Genomic DNA, 15,442 nt, shown 5'->3' with positions numbered 1-15,442 from the left:
GCCTTCCATTGCAGCTGTACAGCCTAGTTATGGCAGAGGAAATACTGTTTTTGATCAGAAATGCTCCACCCCACTTTCTGCTGCAGTGCAGTGGCACATTTTTGTGGCACATGCTACTGCCTGTATGCTTGTGTTGAAGAGAAGGCTTTACAATCAGAGAATGTTAGCATGTCTTAACAAGCAGCTCCAGAAAACCTGACAGAAAGTCAGTTGATGGATTAGCAGCTTGTTGTAGCCTACTTACACTGTAAATAATATATATTTGTTCTTGTTAGAGTTCATAATAGAGTGGTGGGAGGGTGTTTGACAAAGATGTATGTTTCCTCGTGCACATAAAGGCTTCTTGAAGTCAGGAACAGTTTTACTCAAATAGAGAATTTATTTGAATAAATGGATAAATACAACAGTTAAAATCAGTTTATGAGCTAAAATAAGGATATAAGTTCAAAAAGGTAAGAGCATAAAATGCTCTCCTCTGTCCTTGTTTTCAACGACTCACACTGCCTATCTCTCATAAACACATAAACCCCTCTGTTCAACCAACTCAGTTTGGTTGGAGGGGCTACAATCCTGACTCAACACACATTCCTCACATATATAATTACACACTTAACTGTAGCAGACTAAATGTTTGATTAGAAGGATATGAAAAATGACTGAAAAACAGGGCCCTTTAACAAATAAACATTAACACAGTCACACTCACACACAATGGGGAATGTATGAGTCTTTAGGTGAGGAAGTGCCATCATCCTCACAGGGTGTCAGCTGTGTTGGTGGTTGTTGATATGCCTGGATATTATAGAATTGATTCTGCATTGGCCACCTGTCACAGCTAGGGCTGGGCAATATGGCCAAAATGTTAAATCACGGTATTTCCCCAAAAATTAGACGGTATGACGGTATTTGACTGTATTTTTAGTTTTGAATAATAAAAGTTGTACATTTTCTTTATGAGTAGTGAGTGATCCTAGTGCTTTATGAGTAGTGAGTGATCCTAGTGCTTTATGAGTAGTGAGTGATCCTAGTGCTTTATGAGTAGTGAGTGATCCTAGTGCTTTATGAGTAGTGAGTGATCCTAGTGCTTTATGAGTAGTGAGTGATCCTAGTGCTTTATGAGTAGTGAGTGATCCTAGTGCTTTATGAGTAGTGAGTGATCCTAGTGCTTTATGAGTAGTGAGTGATCCTAGTGCTTTATGAGTAGTGAGTGATACTAGGGTGGCAACGCATACATTCTTAGTGATTTCAATGAGTCTTTCTCCATTCTTATTGTTTTATACTGTTCAATTCAACTTCAACCAAAACACATTTCAGCACTTTTTATAATTTCTACATTTCCTGCACTCAATTGCAGTGGTGTAAAAAGTACCCAATTGTCATACTTGAGTAAAAGTAAAGATACGTTAATAGAACATTACTCAAGTGAAAGTCACCTAGTAAAATAGTACTTGAGTAAATATACTTAAGTATCAAAAGTAAAAGTATAAATAATTTCAAATTCCTTATATTAAGCAAAGCAGATGGCCCCATTTTCTTTTCTTGTTTTTAAATGTACGGATAGCCAGGGGTACACTCCAACACTCATAATTTTCAAACAAAGCATTTGTGTTTAGTGAGTCCTCCAGATCAGATGCAGTAGATGATCAGGGATGTTCTCTTGACAAGGGCGTGAATTAGACCATTTTCCTGTCCAGCTAAGCATTCATGTAACGAGTACTTTTAGGTGTCAGGGAAAATGTAAGGAGTTAAAAAGTACAGTATTTTCTTTAGGAATGTATTGAAGTAAAAGTTGTCACAATTTTTTTTTTGTAAAGTACAAATACCCCAAAAATGACTTAAGTAGTACTTCAAAGTATTGGTATCAGGCTGTATTAGCTAGCTATGTTTGCTCTTACTCAGTACATTTATTAGCTAGCTAACAATTAGCGTCTCACAAGATTTAGTGCAACTTGATAAGAAAAGACAAACTAGTTGTTTGCTGATGTAAGAAACACAAACTAATAGTGTCATTATAGAAGGTTAGTGGATTTATATTAAGACGCAAAGTGAAAACAGCGTTGTTATCGTCAACATTGTTGCATGTGCTGCATTGACCATGCAGACTGAACGGAAGTGTTTCATGGTTGAGGATCATCAAATGTGCTCCTTGAGTAATGGGGGGCGTGGCTAGGTCTGTGTGGAAAGCGGCATGGAGAGAAAGAGCGGAGAGAGATGACTCCAGTAGCGAAGTAAACTATAAAAACTGACATTTAACACATTTAACAAACCAACATTCAAATACTGTTCTAGAAGGTAAAGTTAAAAACCCGAACCGGTCCCTGCATCAATACCGGTATATCATAAAATACGGTATACCGTCCAGCCCTAGTCACAGCCTCTGTGGCTGGCTTGCTCTTGACAGTTGTGGATCCAAAGAAGTTGAATCATTTGCCCCTATGCTGTTGCCTACAGCTAGACAGCTAGATATAATGCAATTCCATAACTTCACTTTTCTGGCCTGAGAAATGGCCATTTTCTGTGCAGCACTTGCTACCTTAATTTCTTTGAAGTCTTTGTCATAAATAAAGCTGCAGTAGGATTCCATGCCAGAGAAGCTCCTGCCTGCCCTGTGCTATAAGTTGCACTCTGCATGGGCCAATCGGGGAAAGTTACTTACTGGTCTTGCCTAGTGTTGTAATACTACGAGCTACCTTGTGCAGCAAATGGGAGAGCAAGCCGGAAGTAAACACACATGGACACTTGCTGTTGTGTGCTTCCTCATGATAGATTTCATCACACAGGGAGATGCCTCATATCACATTTCTTAGTGTGAAATATGATGATATCGCACTAATGTAGGCCTTGCCCTATTTTTTTTATTTAACCGTTATTTAACTAGGCAAGTCAGTTAAGAACACATTCTTAATTACAATGATGGCCTACCAAAAGGCAAAAGGCCTCCTGCGGGGACGGGGACTGAAATAAAAAATATAGGACAAAACACACTTTTTAATTTATTTATTTAACCTTTATTTAACCAGGAAGGGCTCATTGAGATTTAAATCCTGGCCAAGATAGGCAGCACCAAGTCATTACACAAATTACAGACAAACAACATGAAAAACTACAAGTAATCTAGTAAAAACCATAAAATTCACAAGAGTATAACAAAATCAAAAACAGCAAATTAAAAACATTGACAGGTCAGGGAATTAGTCTCAAGATCATTCATCAGTGATCTAAAAATACCAATCGGGACAAGTTCTTCCAGTTTAAAAGTATTTTGTAAGGCGTTCCAAGACGATGGCGCAGAGTACATAAAAGCCCTTTTACCAAATTCAGTTCGGACATTTGGAACAGTTAGCAGGATAAAGTCCAGCGAACGAAGAGAGTACCATCACGACGAGAGACAACACTACATAAAGATAGTCCTAAAACGACAACACAACATGGAAGCAACACAACATGGCAGCAGCACAATATGGTAGCTGCACAAAACATGGTACAAACATTATTGTACACAAACAAACCACAAAGGCAAGAAGGTAGAGACAACAATGCATCGTGTGAAGCAGCCACAACTGTCAGTAAGAGTGTCCATGATTGAGTCTATTTCATTTGTGTTTTGGTCAGGTTTCTGGGCAGGATAAGCCACACAGTCGTACAAGCGAAAATATTTTGCTCAGACTCTTCTCTTTGATCTATCTGGTCAGCTCTTTCCCTTTTAGGGACTGTTGGCTATTACTTCTTTCAGCCATTTTGCCTGTATTTCTACCCTGCTGTTTCATCATGAAGACTCCATTCTTTCGACCTGAGATTGTATACTTAACTTAGAACATTGAAGCTTTCAGAAATGACACTTGGCTACACTGCAGATCTCTGTGGCTTAGAGGCAGCCTTGGTTACCCTCCTGCACATAGCCCAGAATGTCTGCAGACTGCAGCTCAGACCAAACTATGTTTTCCTCTGAGTTGAAGTGAGGCCGTTGATCTGCTGTTGCAGAGGGTTTCTAATCCCCCAGGAGAGAGGGGAAGACTGCAGGCCAGGCAGGCATAGACACACCACATAATATACAGCCTAGCCGGATGGTTTCATAACCATGACTACAGCCAGAGATACTCCCGGCATGTGACACCATTCATACAACTTTTTTTTTCAAACAACTGAATTGGAATGGCTGCATAGCTGGAATTCTTGAGGTGAAAGTGAACACACTTCTTACTAAGTATAGACCTCTATGTACGTGCTATTATGCTGATGTGTAATAATGTATGCTAAGATAGGCGGGTCGTTCCACGAATAGAGTACATTTTGGGTAGTGTAACTTGGTAAAATAAAAATATATAACGGTCTGTCATAAAAAGCACATAAAGATGTATTATAGAGGTCGACCGATTAATCGGAATTTGCCGATTTAATTGGGGCCGATTTCAAGTCTTCATAACAATCGGTAATCGGAATTTTTGGACACCGATCATGTCCGATTACATTGCACTCCACGAGGAGCCTGCGTGGCAGGCTGACTACCTGTTATGCGAGTGCAGCAAGGAGCCAAGGTAAGGTGCTAGCTAGCATTAAACGTATCTTATAAAAAACAATCGATCTTAACATAATCGCTAGTTAACTACACATGGTTGATATTACTAGATTATCTAGCTTATCCTGCGTTGCATATAATCGATGCGGTGCCTGTTAATTTATCATTGAATCACAGCCTACTTCGCCAAACGGGAGATTTAACAAGCGCATTCGTGAAAAAAGCACTGTCGTTGCACCAATGTGTACCTAACCATAAACATCAACGCCTTTCTTAAAATCAATACACAAGTATATATTTTTAAACCTCATATTTAGTTAATATTGCCTGCTAACATGAATTTCTTTTAACTAGAGAAATTGTGTCACTTCTCTTGCGTTCTGTGCAAGTGGAGTCAGGGTATATGTAGCAGTTTGGGCCGCCTGGCTCGTTGAGAACTGTGTGAAGACTATGTCTTCCTAACAAAGACGGCCAACTTCGCCAAATGGGGGATGATTTAACAAAAGCGCATTTGTGAAAAAAGCACAATCGTTGCATGAATTTACCTAACCATAAACATCAATGCCTTTCTTAAAATCAATACACAGAAGTATATTTTTTTAAACATGCATATTTAGTTAAAAGAAATCCAGGTTAGCAGGCAATATTAAACTAGAGAAATTGTCACGTCTCTTGCGTTCATTGCACGCAGAGTCAGGGTTTATGCAACAGTTTGGGCCGCCTGGCTCGTTGCGAACTAATTTGCCAGAATTTACGTAATTATGACATAACATTGAAGGTTGTGCAATGTAACAGGAATATTTAGATTTATGGATGCCACTCGTTAGATAAAATACGGAACGGTTCCGTATTTCACTGAAAGAATAAACGTTTTTTTTTTCTCGAAATGATAGTTTCTGGATTTTACCATATTAATGACCTAAGGCTTGTATTTCTGTGTGTTATTATGTTATATTTAAGTCTATGATTTGATATTTGATAGAGCAGTCTGACAGCGGTGGTAGGCAGCAGCAGACTCGTAAGCATTCATTCAAACAGCACTTTCGTGCGTTTGACAGCAGCTCTTAGCTGTGCTTCAAGCATTGAGCTGTTTATTACTTTAAGCCTATCAACTCCTGACATTAGGCTGGTGTAACCGATGTGAAATGGCTAGCTAGTTAGCGGGGTACGCGCTAGTAGCGTTTCAATCGGTGACATCACTCGCTCTGAGACTTGCAGTAGTTGTTCCCCTTGCTCTGCAAGGGCCGCGGCTTTTGTGGAGCGATGGGTAACGATGCTTCGAGGGTGGCTGTTGTCGATGTGTTCCTGGGTCGAGCCCAGGTAGGGGCGAGGAGAGGGACGGAAGCTATGCTGTTACACTGGCAATACTAAAGTGCCTATWAGAACATCCAATAGTCAAAGGTATATGCAATACAAATGGTATAGAGTGAAATAGTCCTATAATAACTACAACCTAAAACTTCTTACCTGGGAATATTGAAGACTCATGTTAAAAGGAACCACCAGCTTTCATATGTTCTCATGTTCTGAGCAAGGAACTTAAACGTTAGCTTTTTTACATGGCGCATATTGCACTTTTACTTTCTTCTCCAACACTTTGTTTTTGCATTATTTAAACCAAATTGAACATGTTTCATTATTTATTTGAGGCTAAATTGATTTTATTGATGTATTATATTAAGGTAAAATTAAAGTGTTCATTCAGTATTGTTGTAATTGTCATTATTACAAATAATGTCAGATTAATCGGTATCGGCTTTTTTTGGGACCTCCAATAATCGGTATCGGCGTTGAAAAATCATAATCGGTCTACCTCCTCTAATGTTTTATCATCTCAAGGGGGTAACAAAAAGACTATAGTACACGCCAATAACGTGCCATTAAAGTAACAGGGTTGACGTAACAGGATTGGGGTTTTCATCTTAAATTAGCCATTAATCCCCTTGTGATATGGGGAATGGAAGCTTTGTGCAACAGGGAAGGGCAATTCAATGCAAGCTTCCCTCTTCTTCTTTTTTTTTTACATTGTTCAAACATTTCTAGCTCATCTATTAGTAACAGGGTGTTATGCTCAGTTTTCCATCACTAAACACCAGAAAAGAAGAGTAAATGCTATGATTTGACTATTATATTTTCAATGTTTCTTACATATAAAAAAAAATGAGAGTTCAGTTGACGTAACAGGGTTGACCTTAGAATGATGAACAGGATTAATTGAATCACTAATCATATTAAAAAATAATCATCTTCAGAAAGGAAAATCAAAGCAACGACAACTAGGGCTTTACAATGATGGTGAAAACTTGAAGACGTGTTGGGGTTAGATCTTCCCAGGAAAGTATGAAAAATATGACGAGGGACATGTCAAAATGCAGATTATTATTAATTTTGTATTCATATAAAAAACCTTATTTATAGAAATGTCCATGTGGTATATATTAAAAGGCACTTCATTAAATGTAATACTAGTTGTAGGCTTTATTCCATACTAAGTAAAGGAAAATAACATTAGGCTAGTAAGGATTTGGATGTTTTGAACACATGGTTCCCTCTGGTCTTTGACTTCTCCCTCACTAGAACTCTACTTCCCTACACACGTGTTGCACTGGGATTGATGACAGAACATCAGCACCCTTGTCATTCTGAGTGTTGACAACCATGTGTTGACAACACTCAGGTTACACTGTTGTAAGAAAGCAGCTACCCCCCACAACACAGCCTGGTTATAAATAGCCCCTGTGGTTTTCTGCTGTGAGCAGCAAAGTTCCTAGGCCACAATGTGGATTTGAACAAATGGCTTGCGATGGTTTCAAGGTGGACATCATTTTGGCTGTTGTTAGCCTCCCCATAAGCTGAAGTGTGTTACAAGCTGATTGTCACTAGACTAGAGCTGACCCCATTTAGTTGACTGGTCGATTGTTTGTTTGGTCAATAGGCTGTTGGTCGACCAATATATTTTTTTTTGAGCAGTGGCAAATCTAGAAAAATAATTTATGGCACACGAGACACCTGTCTGATTCATACCTGTCTGAGTGGACTAACCCATTGCGGAGGCCTGTCTGAGTGGACTAATCCATTGCGGAGGCCTGTCTGAGTGGACTAACCCATTGCGGAGGCCTGTCTGAGTGGACTAATCCATTGCGGAGGCCTGTCTGAGTGGACTTAACCCATTGCGGAGGCCTGTCTGAGTGGACTAACCCATTGCGGAGGCCTGTCTGAGTGGACTAACCCATTGCGGAGGCCTGTCTGAGCGGACTAACCCATTGCGGAGGCCTGTCTGAGTGGACTAATCCATTGCGGAGGCCTGTCTGAGTGGACTAACCCATTGCGGAGGCTGCGGGGATGGCACACCAGTATCATCAGTAGTACATTTACTGTTAATTCCCATTTCTCATCTACAATGTGTGTTTGGTAATGGTAATTTCTGTTAATTTATTTGATTTATTATTATTATAGTCTTACTGTTGTCATTGTAGGAGTGGACACGTTGTTTGCAGAGAGCACAACTTAGGCTACACTTGTTAGGAAAAAGTTGTGGTTTATTTCATTCCATTTACGAGTTGTCAGATTATTCATTGTCTTTTGTTTTGCAGCGCTCTTGTCAATCTTGAGTAAGGACATGCACCTGATTACGCATAGAAGTAGGCCTAGACTACCTGGCCTACACGCAAATATAGGCCTATAAATGTGTCCATTTGGGGATTTGATACTATTTCTGATTGTCTTAACCATCACAAAGGAGCTTTTCAAAGAAAAAATGTATTCACATCAAACAGCAAGTAAACAAAGTGTGTTTTTACACCCATAGAGAATGACAGTAGTTCCTCAATGTAGCCTACTTGATACATTTTTTTGCGTCTCTCTATCGATTACCACTCCGCATGAAAGGGGGAAAAAATGTCATGCTCTGATCTGGTGGAAAAGTCATAAAATAGGCCTACCTAATTACTTCTTATCCCTTGCGCAAATAGCCTACAACTGTGTCCATGGCAGGGGAATATTTTATGCAATGTTGCAAGTTTGCTAGCACTAGCTTTGGGACATACCAAGTTAATAGTTGATACAATGTTTCAAGTTCCTTGCAGACAGGCCATGCGTAGCCAGGCCATGCGTAGCCAATGTCATTTATAGGATATTTATTTTTATCAGGATATTTCCTACCTGCAGGCTGCAATGTTTTTATTTGGCCTTATGTAGGCTATTTTTACATAGTTGGCAATGTCAATAAAAGTTACTTTTAGATTTGTATCATTTTCATTTAGATAGAATTTTGGCTACACCAGCAGCTATTATGTGGCTATTAACCACATGTCATTGATTTTGAGATATGAAGACTTTATTATAAATGAAATGAAACTGTTCCACAGAAATGTACATATAAAACTGGCACATGGATTAGTAGAAATCGTAGGAAAACTTGGCACTCCAAATGGAAAAGGTTGCCGACTGCTGGTGTAGCCTTCAGCAGCCTAATGGCAGAATCTGCAAAGGCAGCAGCAGCGGGCAGGGGTAGGAGGAGAACATATTTATTTTTGGTTTTTTTCTGGGTAGGCTATATTGATCTGTCTCCCTCTTTAGTAGTTTGTGTGTCTTCATTTTGAATCGCAGTGCTTAAAGCATCAGACAAGCTCAGTAGCCTACATATAGTTGATTTTATTCAAACATAGGGTGTGTCTATATTTGGGAAAATACAAGTTTAAAAATGTAGACCAATTGATTGGTCGAAAGAACAGACGACTCTTGGTCAACCAAGATTTTTGTAGTTGTTGTGGACAACCCTACACTAGACCTACTGTGTGGTGTTGGGCGGTATCCAGATACCTTCAAAACGTTCCTGTACCATACCGGGGTATACGGTATTACTGACAGTGCACGCAAAGGGCGCTATTTCTTTCCAAACCCCAAAAAATATATACATTATTCTTTTGACACACAAAACAAATTTTGTCAGCAGGGATCTTGATCCAGGAGGAGATTGATTGTCTCTGCTCTAAGAAGCTTGATCTTGCAAGCTAGCCACTTAGGTAGCCACTTAACCAGCCACTTAACCAGCCACTTAGCCAGCCACTTAACCAGCCACTTAGCCAGCCACTTAGCCAGCCACTTAGCTAGCACGCTAGCAAACCAAATGCATAGGTGGAGCCCTGAGTTGGAAATAATTTATTTGGCACATCTTGGATAGTGTTACTTATAGTTACAAGCAGTGGCGTAGCTTTAGGTTGCCCCAAACTATTGAAAATGTATACAATATATATGAATTACCGCCCAAGTTCAGGTATTGTTGGGAGCCCTGTACAACTGCTGACTCAAGTTCAACTTGTCTTTTCTCTCTCAGAACTCTGTCGCATCGATGAGCCTCGGTGCTACGATGAAAATACCATCCTCAGCTTCGAGGCCATCCGCAGTATCCACAAGCAGATGGATGACGATGCTAATGGCAATGTGGATGTGTCAGAGACGGATGGGGTGAGTAGTACCACCAGGTTCCCTACACAATGTGGGCGTGTCAGAGAAAGACTGGATGAGTAGTACCACCAGGTTCCCTACACAATGTGGGCGTGTCAGAGAAGGACTGGATGAGTAGCACCACCAGGTTCCCTACACAATGTGGGCGTGTCAATAGAAGAGACTGGATGAGCTAGTACCACCAGGCCCTACACAAGTGGGCTGTCAGAGAAGGACTGGAAGAGTAGTACCACCAGTTCCCTACACAATGTGGGCGTGTCAGAGAAGACTGGATGAGTAGTACACCAGTTCCCTACACAATGTGGGCGTGTCAGAGAAGGCCTAGGTGAGTAGCACCACTAGGTTCCCTACCACAATGTGGGCGTGTCATAGAAGTACTGGATGAGTAGCACCACCAGGTTCCCTACAAAAATGTGGGCGTGTCAGAGGACTGTGAGGAGCACCACCAGTCCCTACACAATGGTGCGTGTCAGAAGAAGGACTGGGTGAGTAGCACCACCAGGTCCCTACACAATGTGGGCGTGTCATAGAAGGACTGGATGAGTGCACCACACAGGTTCCCTACACAATGTGGGCGTGTCAAGAAGGACTGATGAGTAGTACCACCAGGTTCCCTACACAATGTGGGCGTGTCAGAGAAGGACTGGAATGAGTAGTACCACCAGGTTCCCTACACAATGTGGGCGTGTCAGAGAAGACTGGATGAGTAGTACCACCAGGTTCCCTACACAATGTGGGCGTGTCAGAGAAGGACTGGGTGAGTAGCACCACAGGTTCCCTACACAATGTGGGCGTGTCAAGAAGTACTGGATGAGTAGCACCACCAGTTCCCTACAAATGTGGGCGTGTCAAGGACTGGGTGAGTAGCACCACCAGGTTCCTACACAATGTGGGCGTGTCAGAGAAGGACTGGATGAGTAGCACACCAGGTTCCCTAACACAATGTGGCTGTCAGAGAAGGACTGGGTGGGTAGCACCACCAGGTTCCCTACAAAATGTGGGCGTGTCAGAAGGACTGAGTGGGTAGCACCACCAGTTCCTCCACAATGTGGCGCGTCATAGAAGGACTGTGGGTAGCACCACCAGTGGTCCCTACACAATGTGGGCGTTCAAGAAGGACTGTGGTAGTACCACCAGTTCCCTACACAATGTGGGCGTTCAGAGAGGACTGGTGTGTAGCACCACCAGGTTCCCTCCACAATGTGGGCGTGTCAGAGAAGGACTGGGTGGGTAGCACCACCAGTTCCCTACACAATGTGGGCGTTCAGAGAAGGACTGGGGTGGTAGCACACCACAGGTTCCCTACACAATGTGGGCGTGTCAGAGAAGGACTGGGTGGGTAGCACCACCAGGTTCCCTCCACAATGTGGGCGTGTCAGAGAAGGACTGGGTGGGTAGCACCACCAGGTTCCCTACTTCAATAGCATTTGATAGATTACAGGTGTTTTCAGTGTGATGTGTTGGAGAGGATGTAGTGCTGCATGGCACCAGCCAAACCTGCCTATGTGAGTCACAGAAAAGTGTCCTGAAGGTATCAGTACTTTAATCCCCTGTCATCCACCAGCAGGGATTCCTTCCGAAGATGGCCACAGATAATGAGATTAGTTAATGGCTGCTCGGTAATGGCTTTTACTTTGCTATTGAAGTAAGTGGTGGATTTGTGCTCCTCCTGCTTCTCATGTTGTAGTGCTGTGCTTGAGTTCACTGAGTAGAAACCCCTGCTGGTTTTTACTATGGTGCTGCAGGAGTTGGCTCCTGTTTTACAGGCTCCTAACCAATTGCTATTTTACCAGCTGCCTCCGGTAAGACATAGGGTGGTGGTCTGTGTCTGTCAATAACAGCTGGTGCGCGAAATCTAATATTTAGGAAGTCTCAAGGTTTTGCTTGCCTGAGTATCTCTTGATAAGCTGTAGACCACACTATTTACCAAGAGAGTTTTCATCTATTTTTCATATCTGTCTATTTACCACCACAAACCGATGCTGGCACTAAGACCGCACTCAACGAGCTGTACAAGGCCAAAAGCAAATAAGAAAATGCTCATCTAGAGGCGGCGCCTAGTGGCCGGGGACTTTAATGCAGGACTTTTTCATTTGACCTAATTTCTACCAGCATGTCACGTGCAACCAGAGGGACCATAATTCTATCCTGATTCCTGCTTACAAACAAACGCTAATGCAGGAAGTACCAGTGAGTCGCTCAATGTGGAAGTGGTCAGATGACGCAAATGCTAAGCTACAGGACTGTTTTGCTAGCATAGACTAGAATATGTTCCGGTGTTCATCCGATTGCATTGAGGAGTTGACCACATCAGTCGCTGGCTTCATCAATAAGTGCATCGATGACGTCGTCCTCACAGTGACTGTACGTATATACCCCAACCAGAAGCCATGGATTACAGGCAATATCTGCACTGAGCTAAAGGGTAAAGCTGGTGCTTTCAAGGAGGGGGACTCTATCCCGGAAGCTTATAAGAAATCCTGCTCTGCCCTGCGAACCAGCAAACAGGCAAGCCGTCAATGCAGGACTAAGATTGAATCGTACTACACCGGCTCTGACGCTCGTCGGATGTGGCAGGGCTTGCAAACTATTACGGACTACAAAGGGAAGCCCAGCCGTGTGCTTCCCAGTAACACGACCTTACTAGACGGGCTAAATGACTTCAATGCGCGCTTCGAGGCAAGCAACACTGAAGCATGCATTAGAGCACCAGCTGTTTCGGACAACTGTGTGATCACACTATCCGTAGTAAGACCTTTAAACAGGTCATCATTCACAAGGCCACAGGGCCAGACGGATTACCAGGACGTGTACTCGGAGAATGCGCTAACCAACTGGCAAGTGTCTTCACTGACATTTTCAACCTGTCCCTGACAGTGTCTGTAATATCTACATGTTTCAGGCAGACCACAATAGTCCCTGTGCCCAAGAACTCCAAGGTAACCTTCCTAAATGACTACTGACCTGTAGCACTCACGTCTGTAGCCATGAAGTGCTTTAAAAGATTGGTCATGGATTACATCAACACCATCATCCCAGAAACCAAAGACCCACTCCAATTCGCATACCGCCCCAACAGATCCACAAATAACACAATCTCCATTGCACTCCACACTGCCCTTTCCCACCTGGAGAATAGAAACACCTACGTGAGAATGCTGTTCATTGACTACAGCTCAGCGTTCAACACCATAGTACCCTCAAAGCTCATCACTAAGCTAAGGACCCCGGGACTAAACACCTCCCTCTGCAACTAGATCCTGGACTTCCTGAAGGGCCGCCCCCAGGTGGTAAGTGTAGGCAACAACACATCTGCCACGCTGATCCTCAACACGGGGGCCTCTCAGGGGTACATGTTTATTCCCCTCCTGTACTCCTTGTTCACCCATGACTGTGTGGCCAAGCACGACTCCAACACCATCGTTAAGTTTGCCGACGACACAACAATGGTAGGCCTGATCACTGACAACGATGCGACGTCCTATAGGGAGGAGGTCAGAGACCTGGCAGTGTGGTGCCAGGACAACATCTTCCTCAACGTGATCAAGACAAAGGAAATTATCGTGGACTACAGGAAAGGATGGCCGCGCATGCCCCCATTCAAATTGACAGGGCTGTAGTGGAGCAGGTTAGAAGCTTCAAGTTCCTTGGTGTCGACATCACCGACAAACTATCATGGTCCAAACACACCAAGACAGTTGTGAAGAGGGCACGACAATGCATATTCCCCCCAGGAGACTGAAACGATTTGTCATGGGTCCTCAAGTCATCAAAGTTCTACAGTTGCACCATCGAGAGCATCCTGACTGGTTGCATCACCGCCTGGTATGTCAACTGCTCGGCATTTGACCAGAAGGCCTTACCGAGTACATCACTGGGGCTAAGCTTCCTGCCATCCAAGGCCCTAAAAATGGCCAAAGACTACAGCCACCCTAGACTGTTCTCTCTGCTAACACACGGCATGCGGTACCTGAGCGCCAAGTCTAGGTCCAAAAGGCTTTTTAACAGCGTCTACCTCCAAGCCATAAGACTGCTGAACAGTAAATCAATTGTTCCACCCCAGACCTATTTGCAAGTTGACCCCGCCCCGGCTCCCCTTAACTATTCACTGTTTATTTTCTATGCATTGTCACTTTACCCCTACCTACATGTACATACTATTACCTCAATTCACCTTGACTAACCTGTACTCCGCCTATTGACCTGGTACGCTGTGCCCTGTATATAGCTTGTTATTGTTATTTTATTGTTATCTTTATTTTTAACTGCATTGTTATTTAAGGCCTTGTAAGTAAGCATTTCACAGTAAGGTCACACCTGGGAGTGTTGGGACTTGTCCCGTCATTTTCTGCTGTGTAACCATGTCCGGGCCTTCCTCTGGGACTGGGAGAGCTTGGCAAGGCAGCCACAGGCAGCACAGCATGCCAGGTCAGTCCAGGCATTCCTTCAGTCAGAGAGAAGTCAGGGCTGCAAAAAATGACACGCTGTGTGGCCTGACCTAGCCCTACCCTCCCCCGTAGCAGGCTTCCTCTAACACTGCAACCAGTAGTAAGAGCAGCCACGACCAGGCTGGAGAGGAAGAGGCCTGTAGGGTGCCGACCAGGCTGGAGAAGAGGCCTGTAGGGCAGCCACGACCAGGCTGGGAAGGCGATGCTGTAGGGCAGCCACGACCAGGCTGGGAAGGTAGATGCCTGTAGGGCAGCCACGAAGGCTGGGAGGAGGGCTTGTAGGGCAGCCCACGACGGCCCTGGAGAGGAGAGGCCTGTAGGGCAGCCACGACCAGGCTGGGAGAGGAAGAGGCCTGTAGGCAGACCAGACCAGGCTGGGAAAGAGGAGAGGCCTGTAGGGCAGCCACGACCAGGCTGGGAGAGGAAGGCCTGTAGGCAGCCACGACCAGGGCTGGGAGAGGAGAGGCCTGTAGGGCAGCCACGACCAGGCTGGGAGAGGAGAGGCCTGTACGGCAAGCCACGACCAGGCTGGGAGAGAAGAGGCCTGGTAGGGCAGCCACGACCAGGCTGGAGAGGAGAGGCCTGTAGGGCAGCCACGACCAGGCTGGGAGAGGAGAGGCCTGCGTAGGGCAGCCGACCAGGCGGGAAGAGAAGGCCTGTAGCAGCCACACCAGGCTGGGAGAGGAGAGGCCTGTAGGGCAGCCAGACCAGGCTGGGAGGAGGAGAGGCCTGTAGGGCAGCCACGACCAGGGGGAGAGGAGAGGCCTGTGAGGGCAGCCACGACCTAGGGCTGGGAGAGGAGAGGCCTGTAAGGGCAGCCACGACCAGGCTGGGAGAGCGAGAAGGGCTGTTAGGGCAGCCAGACCAGGCTGGGAGAGGAGAGGCCTGTAGGGCAGCCACGCAACCAGGCTGGGAGGAGGAGAAGGCCTAGTAGGTAGCCACGACAGGCTGGGAGCAGGAGAGGCCTGTAGGCAGGTCACTACGACCAGGCTGGGAGAGGAGAGGCCTGTTA

The 15,442-nt window shown here is 44.3% G+C and overlaps 1 protein-coding gene across 3 annotated transcripts in view; it reads left to right on the top strand.

Moving 5' to 3' along the window:
- LOC111960783 (stromal interaction molecule 1) overlaps positions 1-15,442 on the top strand; it is a 62,568-nt gene that overhangs the window by 3,617 nt on the left and 43,509 nt on the right. For all 3 annotated transcript variants that reach the window (XM_023982987.2, XM_023982988.2, XM_070439283.1), the window contains exon 3: positions 9,852-9,982. In XM_023982987.2, coding sequence (XP_023838755.1) covers positions 9,852-9,982 — 131 coding nt within the window. The remainder of the gene's footprint in view (positions 1-9,851; positions 9,983-15,442) is intronic.

The sequence above is a fragment of the Salvelinus sp. IW2-2015 genome, linkage group LG4p, assembly GCF_002910315.2.
Source record: "Salvelinus sp. IW2-2015 linkage group LG4p, ASM291031v2, whole genome shotgun sequence".
Classification (NCBI taxonomy): Eukaryota; Metazoa; Chordata; class Actinopteri; order Salmoniformes; family Salmonidae; genus Salvelinus; species Salvelinus sp. IW2-2015.
This window is presented reverse-complemented; position numbering and strand designations above follow the sequence as displayed.